Source organism: Miscanthus floridulus, chromosome 9 (assembly GCF_019320115.1).
Source record: "Miscanthus floridulus cultivar M001 chromosome 9, ASM1932011v1, whole genome shotgun sequence".
NCBI lineage: Eukaryota > Viridiplantae > Streptophyta > Magnoliopsida > Poales > Poaceae > Miscanthus > Miscanthus floridulus.
The window spans coordinates 95,923,210-95,947,681 of record NC_089588.1 but is presented as its reverse complement, the minus strand read 5'-3'; the positions used below and the strand labels follow the sequence as shown (position 1 = coordinate 95,947,681).

The following is a 24,472-nucleotide window of genomic DNA, read 5'->3' as shown; positions in this document are numbered from 1 at the left end:
ATATCAATGTTCAGAAAAATATTATCCAATAACTTCTAGCCGATTGTCTTGTTCTAAAGAGCCAAGGAATTTACTAGCAGCAATAATACCTTATTCCAAGCCTCACCCACACATGTGAACTTTGAAGTGTCTACCACACTATCTTGGGTGGTTGAGGAATGGAACAGATTAGAATCCAGTCATCCTTGCTTCTCCTGCTCATAAAACTTGGATAAGAACAGGAACCAAAGGAAACAATAGCCTCTTTGTGAACACGTCAGTCGCCGATAGATCAGATTGGTGCAAATATCATACCGCTAATTTTCTTTGTAGTGGCCGAATTTCTTGACAACTCGTGACGAGCACAGTAAGCATGATCGGCCTTGAGAACTGATGCGTGTCGACCATGGAATCAGATCTACCTGAAAATTTAATTTCAAATAAATCCGGCTGTATTTATAGCCGAACCAATCAAATGTTCCATTCTGAGTCCGATGAGTCCGATGATCATATCTCTTTTCCCTGCATTTTTCTCCCTCTATCTATTTGTATATAATATCTGTTCAGCAGATGCAGCAACGAGAATACAAAATTAGTCTCTGACATATATATGTGTTGAAATCAACAATTGGCTCTCTAGCACGTAGGAATACCTTCCGGTCTCTGGCCAATGTATTCCCTTTGACGTCTCAAGTTTGGATATAACTCATTTGATCGTACGTGGCCAGCAATTCTACCACACAATTGCTAATGTGTTAAAATAAATGAGGCCAAAATGAACGCCAGATATCTCATCGACTTGACACTTTAACTACCCGATGAGTATCCTTGTGATCTTCCCATTGGTTTGATGCCCTGGTTTGATCGTTTCCGTGAGATTCCCATACAGATGCGATGTTGTCGCGTATAGTTGCCGTGTATAACTTGTCAGCTACGTTGATCTTTTGAATCCTCTGCCAGCTTCTTTTCCTTGTTAATTAACTCCAACAACCACATGTGTTGCACATGTATTGACTGTTCCATAAAACCGCCTTGACGAAATTACTCGTAGCATCTTAATAGATGGCCCAATAAATATCAATACCGGCCTCTTGTTGTAGATGAAAAATCCCATTCATCCAGTCTAAATGCCATCAAGTTGCAGGCCTTCAACTGTATAATCTTGGACCATTAATTGGCTCTCCAGTCAAGTGTGTACATGTAATAGATTCCGGTTAATACCTTCACATATGTGATAGTTTGCCTTCAATTGGCCATAATATACATGCGTATTTTCCTGTTGGTGCTCATCTGTGTGTGGGACTTGATAACCACTTTTGCTTTCCCTTTCCATTTACGTGATCTGCATTCTCCTAGAGATATGTTCTGAAATTCTCCCAGATTCTTCCCCATGCTGCTCAACCAATATTAAATCTGAAAGCTTCGTTTCATTCAATCGATGCCTCGTTGCATTGAACAAAGAATCGGCAAATGTATTCAGCTGAGGATATATCAGACTAATAATCAAACGATTGTGGTCCCACCGGGCGTGCCAAAAAGTGTGTTGACACAAAAATATGATGATGTGATCAACACACAGCAAGCCGGATGATCTTGATGGAGTGAACCCAAAGATCTGCTTAGCATCAACACAAGAACGGTTGGTTTCGAGACCAAAAGGCGTGCCAGTCAATTTAACCCTGCAATTGACAAGGAGAGAATAATCAGTAGTTTAAGGTGGAACATATCGGTGTTGCACCAGACAGTTTCAATATGTGGCTAAATAGCCGATTCAATGGGGCTATAGACTAAATAGTCGATATCCAGCATATTCATGGAACGAAGACATTTGAATCAAGGATTATTGGCTAATATTAAACAATAATGATATGAATCGAAATAAACGATGCTCATGGAGCATCAGAAAACATCATCAGCTAAATAGAACATGATCGATATAAAACGTTAAGCCGATAAGTTAGATGAAAAGAGTATAACACGCGAACAATCGTCTGTTTACCATAAATGAATCCATAAACAATCTGAATCCAATCTATTATCATCAACCGTGAGGTTCGACCTGATCGATGTAGCTATGATAATGATAACAAACTAAAGCCAAAGAATCTATGAAACTATATATATGTTGATAGATTCATGAAAGCATGCTATATTTGTGAGAGCATAGGCAATCGGCTACAACAGTCGATGTAGGCATAGCAAACAAACAGAGTACATATCTCGATCATGAACACAACTACTAATCGATAATTTCTGATCTAAAGTCTTACCAATGAGGTTTGACCGGATCGATGCAGCTATGGTAGTGTCATTAGATTAGATCTCATTAACTAGTGAGTTTATTTAAGATTGAAACATGTCTTTGGATGCATACTATGTTTGATTGGAATAGAGATAAAACAGCCAGTCAGGTGGAATTAAGTCGTCAATTATGAGATTTTAAGCGTGACCAGATCAAAGGACGACCAATTAAGGGCTCGTTTGTTTTGGCTCCGGCTTCCATCGACACCGACGGTTCATGAAGCCGTTTTTCTCTCTCTCGACACTGTAGCAGCACTGTTCATTTGAAGCTGTTTTTCTCTTTCCTGTTTTTGTCTCGCTGTTCACTGAGCACTGTTCACGAAGCCGGCGGAGCTTGTTTTTCTAGCTCCTGCGGCTCTGGCTACCGTGCGTGAACAGTGCCAGAGCCGGAGCACGCAGGAGCGGTGCCAAAGAGGGCCTAAGATGATACGATGCCGATCTATCTCTATCTCAATCAGGTAATAAAATATTAATTATAACAAGATCGATAGCCGGTGAATCAACAAAAAACAGCAAGGAAAATCTTACTAATCTTAGCGGTTTTGATAACTGGTGATATTATATTAAACAAGTTATTTAACACAAGATCGATAACTTTGATCTATATTATGATTCATAAGAGATCAATCAGCTGATGCAGCCTTACAAACTACGATATAGATCGATAACTAACTTATATTATGGCTCATAAAATATCAATCAGCTGATGCAGCTTTATAAGCACGATACAAGTCATGACGGTACTCACAAGCAAGCTGGAGGTCGATCAGTCGATGCAGCCCTATTTGCTGAAGAACTCGCCAAAAAGCTACATTACTCCTACTCCTAAGGATTGGCGTGAAACCGAAAAATTAAAGACGGGTTTTGATTGATGTACGGATGTTTTACAATTTGCCGTGACCCTTATATTTATAGGGGTGCTCGGCCTTCCACAAGATTACAATCTGGTGAGCCAAACCGGCCATATCTATTTTCTATAGACGTATCCTAGCCAAGTATGTCACAGACATGTACATGGTTTGTACACCTTGATATTGCCTTGTTTACGTGCACCACTTGTATTGGCTATTAAACAAATCCGTTTCTTGCCTTTCCTGGAGATCATCAAAATTGCGCAAGCAAACTTGGTCTTCAAGAGCCAAACAACTCCACGCGTACAGCTCCAGCAGCCGAGACTCGTATTTGTACTGTGCTTCCTTTTTCCTTCATGTATACTAGCAGCATATACACACACACACACACAAATATATATATATATCAACAGAGCCAAAATAGGAATAGACGTGGTCAAATATGCTAATTGACCGTACATGCAAATGCAAGTATGTTGTTGCGTGTGCATGCATGCTTTTAATCTTCTAGCCTCTTCTTCTAATCCACTAATTTGGCTCTTGCCTCCTATGACAACTGCACTCAACTTCTTAGCTTCTTTGCTAACCGATGATAACCATGTGCTTGGAGACGCCTTCCCTTGCCGCGTATACCGTGCACATGATTTGATCGGCTTGACTAATAATTAAATAATATATACTCCGGTTAGCTTTCTTTCCTTTACGTATATGAGCACCTCCCACCATCCAATACGTGATGCACCCGGAGCAATGTTGTTTTCCAAATCCAACTCTCTACTAATGATGTTTCCTTTGTTGCTTTACGTGAAGAGGTCTTGTACATGAGGCTTCTTCGAAAATGTATTAAATAATATTTTTTGGCTGGCGAAGAGCTTCTGGACGTCAAGCATTTCCAAATATATCTTCAAATATATTAAAGAACATTTTCTGGCCGGTTCTTAATTTTTTGCTTTTACACCATTGGCTGACTCCTTCCTGTCTAGGGTAAACTTACCAAATTTTGGTGTCAACAGTATCATGCGAGGAGGGTGGCGCCGCTGATGACGCGCGCCCTCCTGCTGTATAGGATGACGCCGGACACGTAGCTCGGAAGGACGGTGCTCGCCTAGGGGGCGCTTCATGACAGCGAGGGCACGCCGCGCATCAAGGAAGTGATGGAGGAGTCCGACGCCATGTTCCCGATCTCGGGACATCCCATGATGCGACTGGATCCAGGCTTCGTCGAGCTGCCAGCGGGGTTGGGCTTTCGGGCCTCCGTCGCGCCACTGCCAGAGCACGTGGCCATGAGGGCGGCGAACCGCACCACAGACGAGAAGAGGAAGAAGAAGAAAGATGAGGAGAAGGCAAAGCCGCAGGCGATGCAGCGGGCGAGGCTGGATCGAGGAAGGCGGTGGCAAGGTTTGGAAGAGGAAGAGGAAGAAGAGGGCGATGGTTTCGGGTCGCCCATCTAATGGGACGAGCTGGGAGGAGTGGACGAGGACCTGTCTTTGCCATGGGAGGGACCCTTCCCATGGCATGCCCTAGGGCAGGAGGGGGAGGACACGCCCTGGAGCCAGCGGAACCAAGCAGCCCTCTCCGTCCAGGCCTTCCTAGCAGAGGGAAGGTTCGAAACGGCAACGCGCCGATGAGACGCGGCCCAGGTCGGGTGAGCCGGCCCCAAAATGTCATGATCCGGTGGCGTCCTGGTGAGTAAAAAACTTCTTCGCTCCTTCACTCTTAACAGATTTTACCATAGGCTGATCATCGTGTCTTTCGCAGGGTTGGTGGAGGTGGGACTCTCTTGAAGCTAGCGCCGAAGAAGAGCCTCACCCTTCGGCAGGCGCGCCAGGAGCCAGCTGGCATCACGCTGGAGGTGAGCAGGAGTGGCGTCGGGGGGCCGCGACATTGACTGGAGGGGTGCAGCCGGTGGCTGCATCCGTCGGAGAACAGACGGAGGAGGGCATGTCCGAGGCGCCCATGGCGAATGTGGAGCGGCCGGGTGTGGTCGCGACATCATAGGTGGGAACGGTGCAGCCGAGGCTGTCATCCGCGCAGGTGGCTGTGACATCACAAGCAAAAATGGCACAGCTAGAGCTATCATCCATGCAGGTGCCACCTCTGTGCTGGGGCGTCCACGATGGATGTGTCGCGTTCTGGTGCGGCTGCGATGTCATAGGCGGAGACGGCGCGACCGGAGCCATCGTCCGTGCAGGTGGCCGCGTCTGTGGTGGGGCAGACGGGAGAGGGCACACCCGAGGTGTCCTTAGAGGATGTGGCGGTGGGGCAGGCCTCTGCGTCCACATCACCTGCCCCCTCTACCGCCAGAGGGGTCGCTCTAGAGGAGTTGCTGCCGCAAGAGGGGTTGGCGCCGCTAGGGATCGGTGCGGAGCCATCCCGGTCTCTGGTCTAGGTGGGCGATGACCCGCACACGTGGGGAGGATCCCAGATCTGGTGGGTAGACCAGTGGGACCTAGGGGCGATGCTTTTTGCCCTTGACAAAGCCACAGAGGAGAGAGAATGGGGGAGCGTCCTCACGGAGTTTGGGACCATGGTTCACGCCCTGACCACCGCACTGAGCTCGTCGCGTGACGACATCGCCCCAGTTGGCCAGGTATGATGTGATCATGTTTTGAACTCTCATTTTCCTTTTTCACGCCTCTAAGTCTTGTCCTCTCCGCAATCCCTTGTGGTCCGCAGCTGGGAGAAGTCCCAATTTCTTCATCGCGAGAAGGACGTTTGGGACTACCTTGCCAAGAAGATGCGGCTGCGTGAGGGACTAGCCGCACAGCTTGGTGCCGCCCATCAGGAAGTGGCTGAGCTTGCCCCCGCCAGCTGGGAGCTAGCCGACCTCCGAGCTAGGGAGGCAGACACTCGTGATCATGCCCACAAGGTTGAGGAGAAGCTCACGGCCCTGATTGATAGGGCACGCGCGGATGTCATAGAATCCGAACAGCTATGGAAAGAGCGGGATGATTTGCTTCGGGCTATAGAGGAACTCCACATGGAGTGCGACTTGGCTCGCTATGAGCGCGCCGACGCCCAACAACGAATCGACCTCCTTGAGGGTGAGATGGAGGGGAGAGGGGCCTGAAGGTCGCATCTAAGGGCTTCACTGCCAGACTGGCCACAGAGGTCAGCCAGCACCAGGAAGAGATCCGAAGCCTAAAGGCCGAGGTGATCCGGCAACGTGATGAGTCGCGCAAGCTTTTCTGGCGGACGTGGACGGTAAGCCTCTAGTTCTCCTTGTTGTCTTTATCCCTGGAATCCACGGTAGGCCTTTTGACACGGTCGGTATGTAACTCGGACAGGTATCGATGACAAGCTTGGGGCAGAGGTGACGAAGAGACGTGGCCTAGAGAAGGAGCTCGGTGAGGTGAAGACCTCCCTCCTGAAGGAGAGCGATGAGCATGACACCCTGCGTGTTGCCGTCTAGCTGGTCTACGATGACCTTGAGCTAGCCTTGGAGCAGGAGACAAGCTCACTCGTGGTCCATGCCATCCGGATTATGGGTCGGGCGTGCGAGATCATGAGGGACGCCGCAAGGAACGCGCTTCGCTTTGGCGTTCATCGGTCGTTTGCGATCACTTGTTCTCACTACGAGAACATCGATCTGGCGACGATGAGCCAGGTCTTCGTGCCCGGTTACTCTGAGGCCAAGCTGGAGGAGATTGAGGAGTCGATGGAGCCCCTGGTGCAGGACCTATCTGTCATGTTTGAGGATGAGGTCATCCCCCGAGGGGTTAGTTAGTTAGATAGGCCAGGTGGCAAATTTGTAATAAGTAGACAAATTTTTAACTTTTGTTATGGCCAAATAGACTTTTGGTTCTTCTCCTCTTTTTTGTATAAAAAGGTTGATGTGATCTGACCCCTTCTAACATTAAGGTTGTAAAGCTCGAGGTGCGGGCGAAAAAACTCTGATCACGCTAGTGAGCAGAAACACCATAGCCGCTGGTGCATAGGTTTCTTACGGTCCGATCAGTTTTACTCAGCCTTTGTATCCGCAACTCTTGCTTCTAGATCTTAACATAAGGAGGGGTAGGGCGCAAAGAATGTTTCTGAATAGATATATTCTTATCTAGAGGTGGTAGACAAGTGACTCTACTTGACTGTCCCTATAATGACATCGGTCATCTAGTGAGCAACTTATGTCATCCCCATTGGATTAGAACGGTACACAATACTTAAAGTTGGACAAGTTATTAGTCGGATGATAAATGGACTAGGATAGTATGTGCTGTAATAGATCACTGGGTACTCATGAGCTTCCTATCCAAGTTCTCAATCTTTAGGTGCATAAGGATCATGTTGCCAAAAGCCGACTTTCTTCGGTGTCACCCCTTTCTGCTAACTTTCATGGTGACTGTCTGTTCGCACATCAACTACAATGGTTGCCGTCAAAAAGAAGTTTTGAAGCTTTTTAAGTGTTGAGAGACAACTAATTAGTTACCAGTAGGAAGGTTAATCTCTAGCTAGGTAATGACTCTTTGGTAACTACGAAGGCTAGGTCTGACAGAACAATGTTAAGCAAAGAAACAGCAAAGCGATCAGCGATGCCAGTACTGCTTTCTTCTCCAAGCTCTTTGTCATCAAGTCAATTCCATCTTGGACAATCACACGGGTAGTGCAAGATACTATATCAGCTAAGTAAAGCGCTAGATAAAGCACATCCCTAGTCTCAGTCAGCACCATTATATATATGGTGCTATCAAAGGATTTGTTTAGGACCCTATTGGATGAAGTACTGGAGGATAGTTAGCAATGGTCCCTTATGTTTGCTAGACTACCCCTCCACGTGAAGTATGCATTGTGCCCTACAAAAATAGCCCACCAGTCCAATGCTTGTGCATCATTGGGCTGTTGCCTAAATCAACGGTTGAAGTTGTTTCCTAGGAAGCATATGAGGAAAACCCTAGCCTCCATCCTTAGCGAGAACTCTACCGCCATCATAAAAAGAGTTAAAGACTACAAACACACTTCCCAATGTGTAAATCAAAGGAAAAGAAGAGTGGGGAATCTGTCCATATTTCATGGCACTAAACCGGTTATCCTTAAGCCGGTAATTAGAGGCTCAAACATGGCTGGATTTCAAAAAACTTGTCAAGCTCATTCCTCGCTTAGGGTACTTCTATGTCTTAAGTTGGTTTGAGGATTGGTTGAGTAAAGCATCAGATTTGAGAGATGTTTTGACAGTTCGGTCCCAAAATTTCAGAACAAAGCAGTTTTGGTAGATGATTTGTTTGGATAGCCAAATGGTGTCCATTTGAGCTGAATTTTGGTCAGTAGTTAAAGTACTCTTGGATCTAAATGCCTACCAAAATTTGTGCCCAATGGAGCAGTAGTTTGTAGGATATGAACTGATTACCGAGAGGTACCAAATCTGTGATTTCTCTGCTGACTACTATCATCCCTCATATTAGAAGGTTGTGTTTGTAGTTTAGGTCATGTTGGCAATGCGATGATTGTTAATCCTTTAGATGCCCTAGAGGAGACTCCTTGCACCCCTTTGTGGCTTGCTTTTGCCCTCTCATATCAACAATGCTTGAGCAGTCAAGGTGTTCTACAAGTCAATTTGTGCCTTTGCGAGTCAAAAACAATTTGAAAAGTGCCAAACAACATATTTCAGATTATGATTTTGAGTTGTTGATTTACATTAGAAGGAAGCTTCAATGTCAAATGTAGTTCAACAAAGCTAGTTTTGCAACAGTGCAAGTCAACCCAACTTACTATGCCACTGCACCATGAAGGCAAATTGTGCTCAACCTGCTTGGTAGTGTACTGTTTCTCCAGTTAGTGAATGCTTGCAACCTTTGTTGTCCTCCAGACCTCGTTATCATCCATCTTCAGTAATGATTTCCAAGCAGGACTTGTCCTTTGGTACCTTCCATGTGTTTTTACCCAAGAGGTTGCATCAGATTCAAGCCAGATAACTGTTGTCGCTTGGATCTGAGGATTCCCTCAAATAATGATCGTCAAAAATGCTGAGTCAACAGAGTCAGTTGTCACATTCACTGCTCACTCAATGGACTCAAATAATAAAGTGATATCATTAGAGAAGGAGAACTACATACATGGAACATTATGTACTTTTCCATCGGTTGGCATCTGAGTGATTGAATAGTTACGATCGGCATAGATATTGTTTATTGGTTACTCAGTTTCTCACAGCCTCAGAGGATGCTTACCCCATCTGTGATATCATCCCTTATGAAAGGTTGTACTCAAGCTACATTGGTAGAGGACTACTTTTTGAACTTGTGAACGAACATGGAACCATGGTAATGAGTAGCTTTCAGAAGCTTGCAGTCTAGTGCATAGTTCACATGGTCCATGCTATATTCACTAGGGAAATATATATTATGGGTAATTAGTTTATGCTCTATAGTACTCTCTGTATCCTGAGAACAAAGTGTTGTCTTCACCAAATTAGCCTCTCTAATGCTCCAAAGTTAAGTAGCCTAATGCTATCACTGATATTGGAAAATGGATGACATGCTTCTCTTCCCTTAAAAGTCTTTCGCATCGAATCTCGAGGCGAGATTCCCATAAGGGGGAGGGCTGTAACACCCCGAGTGTTAGTCATGAGTTAAGTAGCAAAATTCGAAGTACGTAGGATATGTCAAGCAATGATTATGATCTCTAGTTCATAATCTGGAAGTAATAATGAAGGTGTTCAGGTCCAATCTATGAAATTGAGCCCCAACTTGAACTCGGACAATACACTTTGCTTACATGTGGACCCTGGTTATGATTATACATGAGTAATGTTAAACATGCTTATTTCATGAACATTATATCAACATGCGTCCATCTTTATCAGTGGAAAAGTTTCATGAAGTTTGGAATCAAGAAGTCACATGAAAATGATAAGTTATAATCTTTCTTGAATTGCTTCATTGGGTGAATGGGAATATGAGATGTCGACCAAACCTTGCTACTTTTCCCAAATGACTCTAATTGAACTCTACAACAAAAGTCTTGAAGGGTTCGTGTTGAGCAGATGTCAAGAAAAGGCCTCAATTGGTCAAAAACCCTAATTCCAGGGTTTAACGAGGTGCTACTTTCACCAAGATGAAGCAATGGTTTCTATATCAGATATAAAGTTTGACCTTTAATAAAAGTAGAATTTTGAGTAGAGTACAACAAACTTTATTTTTGGGCCAAGACCGTATTCAACTCCTAAGTGGCTCAAACCGTGGACTCGAGATGGAATCAACTGCTGTTTCTAGGCTCTAAATAATTCTAAGTCCAGAATTCATCATCATTGACATTGGCGTTTCGCGTTCTCGGATTTTTGTTAAGTAACTCAAGTTGATCCAAATATAAACATTGGAGTTTACATCTTGGAGAAGGGCATACAAAAAGTTGGATTAATTTGACCATGTTTTGACCAAGTAATTCGAGCTCAAGCATAGAAAGGCTTAATCCTTGATTAGTCACTAACACTATCAACTTCGGGCTTAATTAGGCACTAATGGAGAGCTCTAATGGCTAGGCACCCGTAATCAGTTTTGTAGATCATTAGGTGGGCTGCAACTTTGCTTTTGGACCCAAGCTCTAAATCGGCCCATAGCTAGCCCAAAAATGGCTCCCACCTTACCCACGTCGCTGCCCGACATGTACTCGGTTAAGAGCCCCAATGGGCGACAGATGTCTAGGATGTGGCGTCCATGCCTGAGCGCACCCACACCTCCTTGCCATGTGCCCCTGCTTTCTTCTCATGCGATGGGATGCTGAGCCGCTCTCAGACGCTTCCCACTCCTCCCTCACTCGCTCGCCCTCGCCCTCTGTGCCGCACGCGCGCGCCAGAGCACGCTCGCCATGGTCATCGGCGACCGAGCTCCATGGCCACCACCAAGCGAAGCTCCTACCGCCAGCGCTGCTGCCCCTCGACCTTTCCATGCCCTAGCTCCATGCTCGTTGCTATCCACCATCACTACCATGTCGCCTCACCTCTGCCACAGCCGGCCATGCGCGGACGCCACCATTACCGACCGAGCAAAGCTACGCCCATCGCTGCCGCTCCTTTCCTCATCCTCCTCCACCCTGGCTGCTAACCCTAGTGCCTTCGTCATCGCATGCTGTCGCTCCTTCTCTGGCCCCACCGTGACCACCGTAGCATCGCCGCCGGAGCAGCTACGGCTGTAGCTATGGGCGCACGTGGCCAAGCCACGTCGAGCACCATGGGGTGAGCTATGGTCTCCTCTCAATGCATGCGGGCACCCTACTGCTCCCCACCGCTATCGGCCACCGCCCGCCAAGGTCAGTTGACCCCGAGCCATCCTCGCCGGCCGTTGGGCCGCTGCTACTGTGGCCGCACCACCTAGGACCATCTCCGGCTGAGCTGAGGCCACAAACAGGTGCGCGCTGGTCCCCTACTGCTCCGCCGCCACTCCCCCGCCACCGGCGAGCCTCCTCTGCCTCCTCTATTTTGATCTAGCGACGGACCTTGCGCAGCAATTGAAGAAAACACAGGGGGTGAAATGAACATTCGTGACTCAGGGGAATAGTATAGAGAGGGACCTGTTCGTTGGAATTTAATTTCATGGAAGTTCAGGGGCCTCGATGCAATTGTGTTTTCTGTTAGACTAATGTAACTATAGAAGGGAGTGTAGCGCCTGTGTGGTTAGGCTTGCATGCCACCACCGGCTGTATATGTACTCTTGTACACAATATGGAATACAATCACTAATTTCAATCTTCTCACATGGTATCACGCGGTTCTGTTCCACAACCAATTCCGCTGCCGATCCGATCGCTACTCCGCCGCTGACTCCATCGTCGGACGTGCCGCTGATCCGATCGTCCACCTCTCACACCTACCGCTGACCAGATCGCCCATCCCATACCTGACCTTGTCACCGGGTGCAGTCGCCGATCTCATCCTGATCCGATTGCCCGCCTCGTGCTGTCTCATCGCCGAGCATGGACGCTGGTCCAATCCACCCGCAACTGCTCACCCATCCCTGTTGTGACTCCGTCACCGGGCGTGGTCACGTGGCCGTCGGCCTGTCTTCGATGGCCAATGATGATGACGTCGCCGCAACTGCTGCCAAGGAGGCCGAAGACCGTTGTCTCATAGTCGAGGCCGCTGCTCACGCCGACGTGGCTCGTCGGGCTGAGGAGGCTCGACTTTGCGCCGCTGCCCTCGACGAGTACGAGCGTGCCCATGAGGCCCTCTAGGCGCAAGCTACTGCCGTCGTCAACGTGAAGGCCCTCATCCCTGTCATTCTCGATCAAGCGATGAACACCTACACCAAGTGGCATGGCATGTTCCTCACCATCCTCGGCAAATATGCCTTAACTCATCATGTCCTTGAGGACGAAGCCTTCCCGTCGCGCCCGGCATGGGTTCAAGCCGACTGTGGCGTCCTGACGTGGATCTACGGCACTGTCTCCGGCGACCTGCAGCAATCCCTGATGATGCAGCAGGGTCCCGCTCGCGGGGCGTGGTGCTATCTCGAGGATGAGTTCCTCGGCCAGAAGGAGTCCTAGGTGCTCCTGCTCGAGACGAAATTCCGCAACTTCTAACAGGAGTCCCTGAGCATCACCGACTACTGCCGCCAGCTCGAGTCCATGGCGGCTTCCCTTGTCGAGTTCGACGACCCTATCGGGGATCGGCAGATGGTGCTCACGCTCCGCCGTGGTCTTGGCAGCAAGTTCCGCCACATGGTGTCCATTCTCAAGATGCACAGGCCGTTCCCGATGTTCGCGGAGGCTCGGACACATCTCCTGTTGGAGGAGATGGAAATCGATGCCCGTCCTCCATCCCCGCTGTCCGCCCTCGTCGCTGCGACATCGTGGCCTATGGCCCCTGGTGCTCCAGCACCTCCACGCCTAGGGGCACCTCCTCCAACATGCCCCCTAGCGCCCACCAGTGGCCAACATACTGGTCGTCGTCGTAGCCGCGGCGGACGCGGAGCCCAACAGGGCCAATCGGCTCATCCTGGTGGCGTTCCTCCAGGCGGACAAGGTGCTGCACCGCCTCGCATGCATCCAACCTTTGTGTACCCATGGGCAGGTACTGTACGGATGTGGCCATATGACCAGTCCGCCCGCACGCCACCACCTCCACCTATGTTCAGCGCTGTTCCACAATACTGCAGCTTCGGCGGTACCCCCAACACATATGGTGGAACCTACGGCGCCCCACCTCCTCCGTACGGCACGTTCTACGGGGGACCTACACCACTAGTGTTTCAGGCGCCCGCACCAGCGTACCAGGTAGTGCCTTGGAACCCTTCTCACGGCAGGTCATGGCATTAGGATGCCCTGACGCACTCCTTCAACACCATGACGCTAACCCCGCCGACCGCTACTTCCGAGTGGTATGCCGATTCTGGTGCAGGATCGCATATGACCTCGGACGCTGGTAAACTCTCAACTGTTTCCCTACCCTCTTCATTCACTCCTTCATCTATCGTTGTGGGAAACGGTGCCTTGCTTCCTATCACAGCCACTGGATCACACACTTTTTCTTTACCACAGCGTACTCTTGTTCTCAATAATGTGCTGGTGTCTCCCAACATTATTAAGAATTTAATTTCCATTTGTCATTTTACCACCAACAATAACTGCTCCATTGAGTTTGATCCTTTTGGCCTTTCTGTGAAGGATTTCCAAACTAGGAATGTGATCGCCAGGTGCAATAGCTCCGGTGACCTCTACCCGTTCTATGCACCCTCCACCAACACCTCTACGTTCCTCACTGCATTCACCTCCCTTTGGCATCGCCGTCTCGGTCACCTTGGGCATGAAGCTTTGTCCAAACTTATTAGCTCCAGTGTCATTTCCTGTAATAAAGATGATATCGACCACATATGTCATGCGTGCCAACTTGGTCGCCATGCACGTCTACCATTTGGATTATCTAGCTCTCGAGCTCATCATAACTTTGATTTAATACACTATGATCTTTGGACATCTCCCATTGTTAGCGTGTCTGGTTACAAGTATTACCTTGTCATTCTTGATGATTGTTCCCACTATATTTGGACATTTCCTCTTCGCCTCAAAATCCGAGACTTTCTCCACCCTTTCAAATTTTTTCGCTTATGTTCGCACGCAATTTGGCATCACCATCAAGAGTGTCCAGTGTGATAACGGCCAAGAATTCGACAACTCTCAGGCCTGCACGTTCTTCCTCTGTCATGGTGTTGCACTCCGCATGTCGTGTCCTTATACCTCTCAACAAAAAGGGAAAGCCGAACGTTCTATTCGCACCATTAACAACATTCTGCGTTCCCATTTGTTTTAGGCGAGTCTTCCTCCAGTTTATTGGGTTGAGGCTCTTCACACTGCGGCATATCTTGTGAACCGCCTACCCACTAAAACCCTCGCCTTCTTGACACCATACACCACCCTTCATTCCTCTCAGCCCTCTTACGCCCACCTCCGTGTTTTTGGGTGTGCTTGCTATCCCAATATGTCCTCCACAGCACCCCACAAACTCACCCCTCGCTCTTCTTTGTGCGTCTTCCTCGGCTACTCCTCAGAACACAAGGGATATCGGTGTCTCGAGCTTCAGTCGAATCGCATCCTCATCTCTCGACATGTTGTTTTTGATGAATCTTTTTTTCCTTTCTCCGACATGTTGACCACACCCATGGCACCAGCTGCCCTTGATTTTTTAATTGATGATCATGATCTTACTGCTCCGCCACAGCTTGGAGCTCGTCTTGTCCGTGCAGGTACTGTAACACCCCAAAATTTGTCACTTTTGAAAATAGAGTTAAAATGATTTATTTGTGAATTTTTGTGCACATGGAAACATAGGAAAATAAAAAATTTCATTAATTTCAAATTTATCATAAGGTAGAAACATGTTTGTTGCATTCATGCCGGTCGCACCTCGTGTTTCTATGTGCAAAATGTGTGTTTTTTATATGTTTAGGAGACGAATATCTATCTCTAGGAATTTTCCAGCTTCTTTCTGGAACTTAATTCCTACCTCCTTCACCTTAATCTTTATGTTCCAAGTTCCCACCAATATTTTTATGAGCTCCAAATACTTTAATTGGATTCATCATGTTCCAAATTGTCTCTGAGAATTTTCCTTAAATTTTTGGAGGTCTCGGAGTATTTTTCGTGGCTTAAATATTAATTCTAGACTTTTCTAGAATTATTTTATCCATAAAATTAATTAATTCCAAAAATAATAAATCTCTCATTTTCCCAACGCTCAAAGCCCATGTGCAATAATCCTAATAAATCCTAAAGGCCCATGCATTTATTTACTAATGGGCTTTAATGATTATTTAGGCCCATTGGTAAATGTGGAGGGGGTAACATCAATTAGTACCATATCGCTAGTTGACGTGGATGTGGAGAGTTTTTCTTCCTATATATATCAACCAACCCCTTGGGCAAAGCACACTAAAACTACCGTATGGGGAGCTCCTAGTTTGGGAAATCCCTCGTGTAGTAAATTATATTTTTCCCTCCTTCCCTTGTCGCTGTCGCCGCTGCACGCCACTGCCATCACAAGGTACCTCTCTTCGTTCTCTACATCTTAGCATCATTGTTTGTATCAATCAGCCACCGTATGACTGTTTCCCCTTCGTTTTCTTTTTTCCGGCCGTGTGCCACATAAGCCCCTTCTGCTAGCCATATATATCATGCTGAGCCGTCCAATCTAAGATCTATGGCCCAGATTAAAACATACCCCTTCGCTGTTCTTTTTGCTAAAGAGCCCGTGTATATTTTGGCAAATTAACCCGCAGTCCATGACGTATTCCTGCAATACGTTTTCTTCTTTCGGAAAGCATAGTTTTTTCGGTTTAGATCCAAAATACGTTTTCACTTATTTACAGATTTGCCACTGATTTTGTTTTAGCCATAACTTCTCTGTTTTAACTCCGATTTGACCCATTCAAATTGCGTTAGGTTCGTAATTTCATAATCTACATGTTAATACTACTGTTAAGTAGGTTTTCAACTTTTAAAATTCATGGCTAGATTTAATCTATTATTTTATTAAAAGAAATCTTGTTTATTTCATATCTTCTACGTTTTAATTCTGTTTTAGTCCATTCAAGTTGCGTTAGATTCATAGCAACAAGATCTACACGTTAGTAACGATGTTTATCATGTCACTAATACTGAAATTTCATGGTTTAAATCATATCTTAAATAACAATTATGCAACTGGGTTTTGTAAATAAAATATGATTTGTTTTACTTTAGTTTTTTAATTTGAATCTAAATTTGACTTAATTCCATATATAGTATCTATAAAATATCTTATATATGTTATTATATAATTAAAACACATGAAGCTAATAGTTTTATGAGCAGATCTTCTGGTAGATGTATCTTTTTCACCATAGCTCTGATTAGCGTGCTTTTCGTGTTTGTGTGTTCGTAGCGAGACGTAGATTCGTTTTACAAACTTTTCATCTTGATTTTATGTTTGGTGTACTGTTCTAATTTAGATCTATTGTTGGCTTCATGAATGATTGTATGGATGCTTGTGTGGTGCTTTTTGATTACGTCCAGTCGGTGAGATATACGTGGGGATCAAGAAGAAGAAGAACGTTGAAGATTAAAGCTTACCGAAGGATCGATGTTTTAAGGCAAGTATAGCATGGGTCTTCCTTGTTGTCCTATACACCTTTAATCATTTAATTCATACTGCATGTATCTACCTTGACTACCACTAAGGATTTCCTAGTACTTTGTACTTGTACCTTGATACCTTTGTGTTATTGCATTGGGTAGCTTTGCTAGTGCCCAATGACAACCATGATCTTGTAACTTGACTAATGGTATATGAAATAAACATTAAAAATGCTTTTTAGCAACATGGAACAAGGGGGCTAGAGCATTGGGCTATTTTATGGTGCTATAGATTCCTCTCCCTAAGGACTTATCTGTAAGTGATCATCCGGGACTTACAGTACAACTATGAGGGCTATATGGCTCTAGCTTTAGCTCAGTATGAGGACCTTTTCTAGCTTGTTATAGGTTACCTTTATGGTGCAAGAGGGGTGCGTTCCGGGTTGGATATAGTGCGGCCTCTGTCCGTCAGTGTATAGGTTGCGCGTCATTGTGCCTGTCGGAAGGGGAGCCCTACATTCGCAGGCCACAGAAACCTAGCGGTCCTAACTTGTTAGACGAACCTTTGAAAGGCTTCATAGTGCACCCTGCCGACCTTTCTTGGTAGTGGGTCAAGAGGTTGGCCGCCTTGGGCGAAAGGGTAAATCACGACTCACAATGAAAGTGTACAACCTCTGCAGAGTGTAAAACTGGTATATCAGCCGTGCTCACGGTCACGAGCGTCCTTGGAACCCTTACGAAATAGATGATGGACACTAATGATATGGATGATGAAGATGCTCACTAATGGTTAATTGTTTATGCTATTCATTATTCATGTTTATCTGATCATGTGTTTATGGGCTGGTGATAAACTTGTTGCTACTCCTATGCTAAAATTGTGACAATTAAAAGCTAATCGCAGTTAACCAGTGTCAGCCTTTTGAGCCTCATGAACCCCATGTTATATTTGTTAAGTACAACATATACTTACGCTTGCTTTATTTTACACATATTTGGAAAAATCCCGGATGGGTACCAGATTGCTAGAGTTTGGAGGAATTAGGCTTGTGATCAACCAGTCAGTTGTCCCTATGGAATTGGAGTCTTTACTCGAAGATCGGAGTTATCTTTCTGCTGTCTATACTCTAAGGTTATACTCTCTATACTAAGTACGTTATATAATTGAGCATTATCTATTGATATTACCCTTATTTGTGGCTATATGTGAGATTTGACTTCCTGGGCTCACATATGGTGTGTATCTAGTTTTGTTCTTAAAACCGGGTGCTACAAAGTGGTATCAGAGCAATGCTGACTGTAGGACGCAAGCCTAGATAGAACTGGCCGTTTTAGCATTCCTTTATCTTTGCTTACTTCTTGTTTTCCCTCCAACCTTGTTATTTTCTAAAAGGTTATGCTCACTTCAGCCTCTGCTCTGTTATGACAACCTTGCCTCTATTCTAAACCTTCTCTCTTCATCTATATAGATGGGTCGTAATGAGGAGACCACCGGTATCAAAGGTCAGGGGGATTAAGCTACGTTGTCCTTAACTGCCTTCGACAAGAAGAAACAGGAGCAAGGAAGTAAAGTAAAGAGAAACTACATCCAAGGAAGATTGAATAATGTGGATATGACTGCTACTCATGGAGCTAAGGAGGTTGTGTATGGCTTCATTCTAGTAAACTCAGCTTCCGCCACAGTGATTTTTGATCCTAGAGCTTCACATTCGTTTATCTCTAGCCAATATGTAGAAGACCACAAGATAACTATGCTTCCGATAAGGAAACTGGTGATGATTAATTCTCTAGGAGGTGAAGTGAAGACATACCACATATGCCCAAAAGTTAGTCTTGATATTAAGGGGGTGAACTTTCTGGCAAACCTTATCGTTTTGGAGTCAATGAAAATTTATGTTATCTTAGGACAGGGATGGTTATCTGCTTGTAAAGGAGTGATTAAGCATGCCCAACATTTGGTTCTTCTAACAACACTATCAGGAGAAAGAATTGAGTATGAAGGTATTCAGCTTGTACCTGAGGACCATGTGGATAAGAGGAGGAAGGCAGTTTCGCCAGAGCTAGAATTGGGAAGCAATCAATATTCGAGTTCTACTACCTTGTCACACCCAGCTCCAATCCCTAGTCAGATAAACCCCGACTCTAAAGAGTCAAAAGTTTCTCAAGCTAAGATTACTCCACTCTTTCCATCGGAGGTATGCATAGATGGGTGGACGATCACCTATAAGGAGTTTCAACCTCGAAGGATCAAACGAGTTAAAAAGCGGTCAAATCCAACAAAGACGAACCTTCGGAGTCAGCAAGTTGGCAACACACCTAGCAACAATTCTATGGAATTTTATACCACAAAAGATACAACTAAGATCATGTGTTATCGTTGCCAACAAGAAGGACAGTATGCTAAATTTTGCCCATGGAAGGATCAACAATTACACCATGGAAGTAGCCAGAGTCAGATCACTACCGGACTACCACCAGCAAGTGATAAGTGACACGCAACACGAAGGAAGCCATGATGAAATTGAGGAAGTGGATGATGTGTCACTCTCACTCCCATGCAAGAGATGCTACCCTAGATGCTCATGTAACCACACCATGTTTAAGGAATAGGAGTTAGTGCCCTTTATGTAATAAAAACGATAGTATCGCAAGTTGAGTCAATGATTGAGTGTGCACCTTTATTGCTTTGTTGAACTACCATTATGCTTATGATTGTTTTGGATTTTTGTAATGATTGCAATGATCTTGTTGGATGTTCCCACAATTTCATTTAGTTTATAGGCCTAAGGTATAAGGATCAATGAAATAAATAGTTGGGCTATGGTTTTCTTCTATTTCCTCTATCCTGTCTTTTTGGAGCAGTCTGCACTCTTTGTCTTATATCTCTATTCTTGGACAACCAAAAATCATGAGAAAATTCTGGACAACAGTAGACGTCAATATCTTTCTCTGAGCATAAGAATGATCCTGATAGCTATTTTAGTTATGGAGATACGAAAATCACAAGCCGATGCATCTGTGCTGTTTGGAACCCAGAACAGTTTCGGTTCTGCACTGTTTTCGACCACCTAAACATTAGGAATTTGGAAAAGTGTTCTATAAGGAAGTTGGGGAGAATTTGATAAGCATTCCAACGGTATAAGCTACAACTTCATTGGATTAACATAATGAGAGTTATAGTCGTTTTACGACGTAGTTGTTTTTTTGCTCGCGAGGAATTCCAGATTTCTTGTTCTTACCCATACACAGGAGTATCATTGGGATCACAGAACGTCTTGATATTAGTTAACTCATTTAGAAGGAGGTGCAAGCTATACTTTGGTGTCCCCTAGTTTATCTTTTCTTAAGGGGGGTTAGCCAAGTGAAGAATTTGTAAGATGAAGTATCCTACATTCTAGTTTGCGCAGCAGAAGCGTGGTGGTACCCAACGATGTGAGAGAAACCCAGAGTCTCAATGAGGTTTGATTAAAGGTTCAAGGGAGGTTTTATCCAAGATCATCAAGATTTTGGTAGAGCTACCGGAGAAGCTTTCAAGTTAGTTTGGATAAAGAAACTTTCAGGTAAGTGTTTGAAGGAGCCTAAGAAGAGGTTGGAGTAAAACCTATGTATTAGCTTTGCCAGATCCAGACAAGAGTTTCATATCTACAATGATTCACCTTATCAAGGTGTGGGATGTGTCCTTATGCAAGAAAGAAAAGTAGTGGCTTATTTATTAAGTCAATAAAGGAAGCGTGAGTTGAACTACCTAACATGTTATCTGGAGTTATCCCTTATGGAGCATGGTAGTAATATCTTCTTGGAAGTAAAACTGACATCTAGGAGGATCACAAGAATCTACAGGACATCTTCACTAAGTTGGTTTTGAGCTTGTGATATCTTCATTGGAATGAAATTGCTTAAGACTTGGAAAAGCGTTATCACTTCGAGAGGCAAAGTCATGGCCGATGCCCTTAGCAACGGAGAGTCATCCTAAAAAGGTTCGGGTGACACCAAGGACTAAGAATTGTATTCCAAGTTTGAGCAACTTGACCGGAATCATTAATGTTTTGAAGAATGGTAGTACAATTTCCTTCTGACTAGGAGATTCATCAGGCTTTGTTAGAAGGTGAATATTTTGAGAAAAAGGAAATGATATTACAGACTAAAAAGGAAAGATGGCCTAGTGATTGGAGATACCTGAGAGTTGTTGGAGTACCTGTCAGAATCTTGGAATCAGTTTGGCAAGATACTTGAAGTAAGATTAACAGGTGTGCAAGGTAAAAAAGAATCCAAAGACGAAGTATCCCTATCTCCTAGTCGACATCTTCCGAATCTCGGGGACGAGATCCATCTTAGGGGGGTAGAATTGTAACACCCCAAAATTTGCCACTTTTGAAAATAGAGTTAAAATGATTTATTTGTGAATTTTTGTGCACATGAAAACATAGGAAAATAAAAAATTTCATTAATTTAAAATTTATCATAAGGTAGAAACGTGTTTGTTGCATTCATGTCGGTCGCACCTCGTGTTTCTATGTGCAAAATGTGTGTTTTTTATACGTTTAGGAGACGAATATCTATCTCTAGGAATTTTCCAGCTTCTTTCTGGAATTTAATTCCTACCTCCTTCACCTTAATCTTTATGTTCCAAGTTCCTAATAATATTTTTATGAGCTCCAAATATTTTATTTGGGTTCATCATGTTCCAAATTGTCTCTGAGAATTTTCCCCAAATTTTCGGAGGTCTCGGAGTATTTTCGTGGCTTAAATATTAATTCTGGACTTTTCTAGAATTATTTTATCTATAAAATTAATTAATTCTGAAAATAATAAATCTTTCATTTTCCCAACGCTCAAAGCCCATGTGTAATAATCCTAATAAATCCTAAAGGCCCATGCATTTATTTACTAATGGGCTTTAATGATTATTTAGGCCCATTAGTAAATGTGGAGGGGTAACGTCAATTCGTACCATATCGCTAGTTGACGTAGATGTGGGGAATTTTTCTTCCTATATATATCAACCAACCTCTTGGGCAAAGCACACCAAAACTACCGTATGGAGAGCCCCTAGTTTAGGAAATCCATCGTGTAGTAAATTATATTTTTCCCTCCTTCCCTTGTCGCCGTCGCCGTCGCCGCCGCACGCCACTGCCATCACAAGGTACCTCTCTTCGTTCTCTACATCTTAGCATCATTATTTGTATCAATCAGCCACCGTATGACTGTTTCCCCTTCGTTTTCTTTTTTCCGGCCGTGTGCCACGTAAGCCCCTTCTGCTAGCCATATATATCATGCTGAGCCGTGCAATCTAAGATCTATGGCCCAGATTAAAACATACCCCTTCGCTGTTCTTTTTGCTAAAGAGCCCGTGTATATTTTGGCAAATTAACCCACAGTCCATGACGTATTCCTGCAATACGTTTTCTTCTTTCGAAAAGCATAGTTTTTTCGGTTTAGATCGAAAATACGTTTTCACTTATTTACAGATTTGCCACTGATTTTGTTTTAGCCATAACTTCTGTATTTTAACTCCGATTTGACCCGTTCAAATTGCGTTAGGTTCGTAATTTCATAATCTACATGTTAATACTACTGTTAAGTAGGTTTTCAACTTTTAAAAGTCGTGGCTAGATTTAATCTATTATTTTATTAAAAGAAATCTTGTTTATTTCATATCTTCTACGTTTTAATTCCGTTTTAGTCCATTCAAGTTGTGTTAGATTCATAGCAACAAGATCTACGCGTTAGTAACGATGTTTATCATGTCACTAATACTAAAATTTCATGGTTTAAATCATATCTTAAATGACAATTATGCAACTGGGTTTTGTAAATAAAATATAATTTGTTTTACTTTAGTTTTATAATTTGAATCTAAATTTGACTTAATTCCATATATAGTATCTATAAAATATCTTATATATGTTATTATATAATTAAAACACATGAAGCTAATAGTTTTATGAGCAGATCTTCCGGTAGATGTATCTTTTTCACCATAGCTCCGATTAGCGTGCTTTTCGCGTCTGTGTGTTCGTAGCGAGACGTAGATTCGTTTTACAAACTTTTTATCTTGATTTTATGTTTGGTGTACTGTTCTAATTTAGATCTATTGTTGGCTTTGTGTATGATTGTATGGATGCTTGTGTGGTGCTTTATGATTATGTCCAGTCGGTGAGATATATGTGGGGATCAAGAAGAAGAAGAAGAACGTTGAAGATTAAAGCTTACCGAAGGATCGGTGTTTTAAGGCAAGTATAGCATGGGATCTTCCTTGTTGTCCTATACACCTTTAATCATTTAATTCATACTACATGTGTCTACCTTGACTGCCACTAAGGATTTCCTAGTACTTTGTAGTTATACCTTGATACCTTTGGGTTATTGCATTGGGTAGCTTTGCTAGTGCCCAACGACAACCATGATCTTGTAACTTGACTAATGGTATATCAGCCGTGCTCATGGTCACGAGCGGCCTTGGAACCCTTACGGAATAGATGATGGACACTAATGATATGGATGATGAAGATGCTCACTAATGGTTAATTGTTTATGCTATTCATTATTCATGTTTATCTGATCATGTGTTTATGGGCTGGTGATAAACTTGTTGCTACTCCTATGCTAAAATTGTGACAATTAAAAGCTAATCGCAGTTAACTAGTGTCAGCCTTTTGAGCCTCATGAACCCCATGTTATATTTGTTAAGTACGACATGTACTTATGCTTGCTTTATTTTACACATATTTGGAAAAATCCCGGATGGGTACCAGATTGCTAAAGTTTGGAGGAATTAGGCTTGTGATCAACCAGTCAGTTGTCCCTGTGGAATTGGAGTCTTCACTCGAAGATCGGAGTTGTCTTTCCGCTGTCTATACTCTAAGGTTATACTCTCTATACTAAGTACGTTATATAATTGAGCATTGTCTATTGATATTACCCTTATTTGTGGCTATATGTGAGATTTGACTTCCTGGGCTCACATATGGTGTGTATCTGGTTTTGTTCTTAAAACCGGGTGCTACAGGTACTCTGCCGATTGTCTAGGTTACCCCGGCGTCGCCAAGTGTGCATGGCACTGTGCCCGTGCATGGGCCTATTGCCACACCCCGGCATGCGCCACACAGCACCGAGCCGCAATTGCTAGTCCCGCACAGTGTTGCTGCTTCTGCGCTAGTCCCACAAGGTGCTGCTACTTCTGCGCCTCCGTCATCTGGGTCGTGGTCGCACGGGCCCCTGTCACCAGGCACTGTTGCCCCTGTGCCCCGTGCGCAGGCTGCTACCAGTAGCGCCTTCATCCCCATGGAGATCGTCCGTACTGCCGGTTCTGCTGCCCCTATTGCTCCAGCATAGGCTATTGCCAGCGGCACCGGCCATACCACTGCTACTCGATCGGCTTCTATTGTCCCGGTCACCAATGCGCATTCTATGTGCACGCATGGCAAAGCTTGCATCACGCACCCCATGGACCGTCTCAACCTCCACGCCGTGCCCATGTCGCCCCTGCCGCGCTCTGTTCATGATGCTTTGTCAGACCCCAATTGGTGCTCTGCTATGCAAACTGAGTTTGATGCACTTCTTGCCAATGATGCCTGGAGTCTTGTTCCTTGGCCCCCTGGAGTTAATCTGGTGACTGGCAAGTGGATTTATCGTCACAAGCTACTCGCAGATGGCTCACTTGATCGGTATAAGGCTCGCTGGGTTTTGCGGGGTTTTACACAGCGACCAGGTGTTGATTATGATGAGACTTTCAGTCCAGTGGTCAAGCCCGCGATAGTTCGGGTGGTCCTGCCCTTGGCTCTTGCTCAGCACTGGCCCATACACCA

At 44.6% G+C, this 24,472-nt stretch overlaps 1 protein-coding gene across 1 annotated transcript; it reads left to right on the top strand.

The window, feature by feature from the left end:
* The first annotated feature begins 12,683 nt into the window (after positions 1 to 12,683).
* Positions 12,684 to 23,999, top strand: LOC136480346 (uncharacterized). The gene is made up of 2 exons (XM_066477921.1): positions 12,684 to 13,331; positions 23,694 to 23,999. The coding sequence occupies exons 1-2, from the start codon at positions 12,684 to 12,686 to the stop codon at positions 23,997 to 23,999; spliced, it is 954 nt and encodes a 317-aa protein (XP_066334018.1).
* Positions 24,000 to 24,472: the final 473 nt, after the last annotated feature.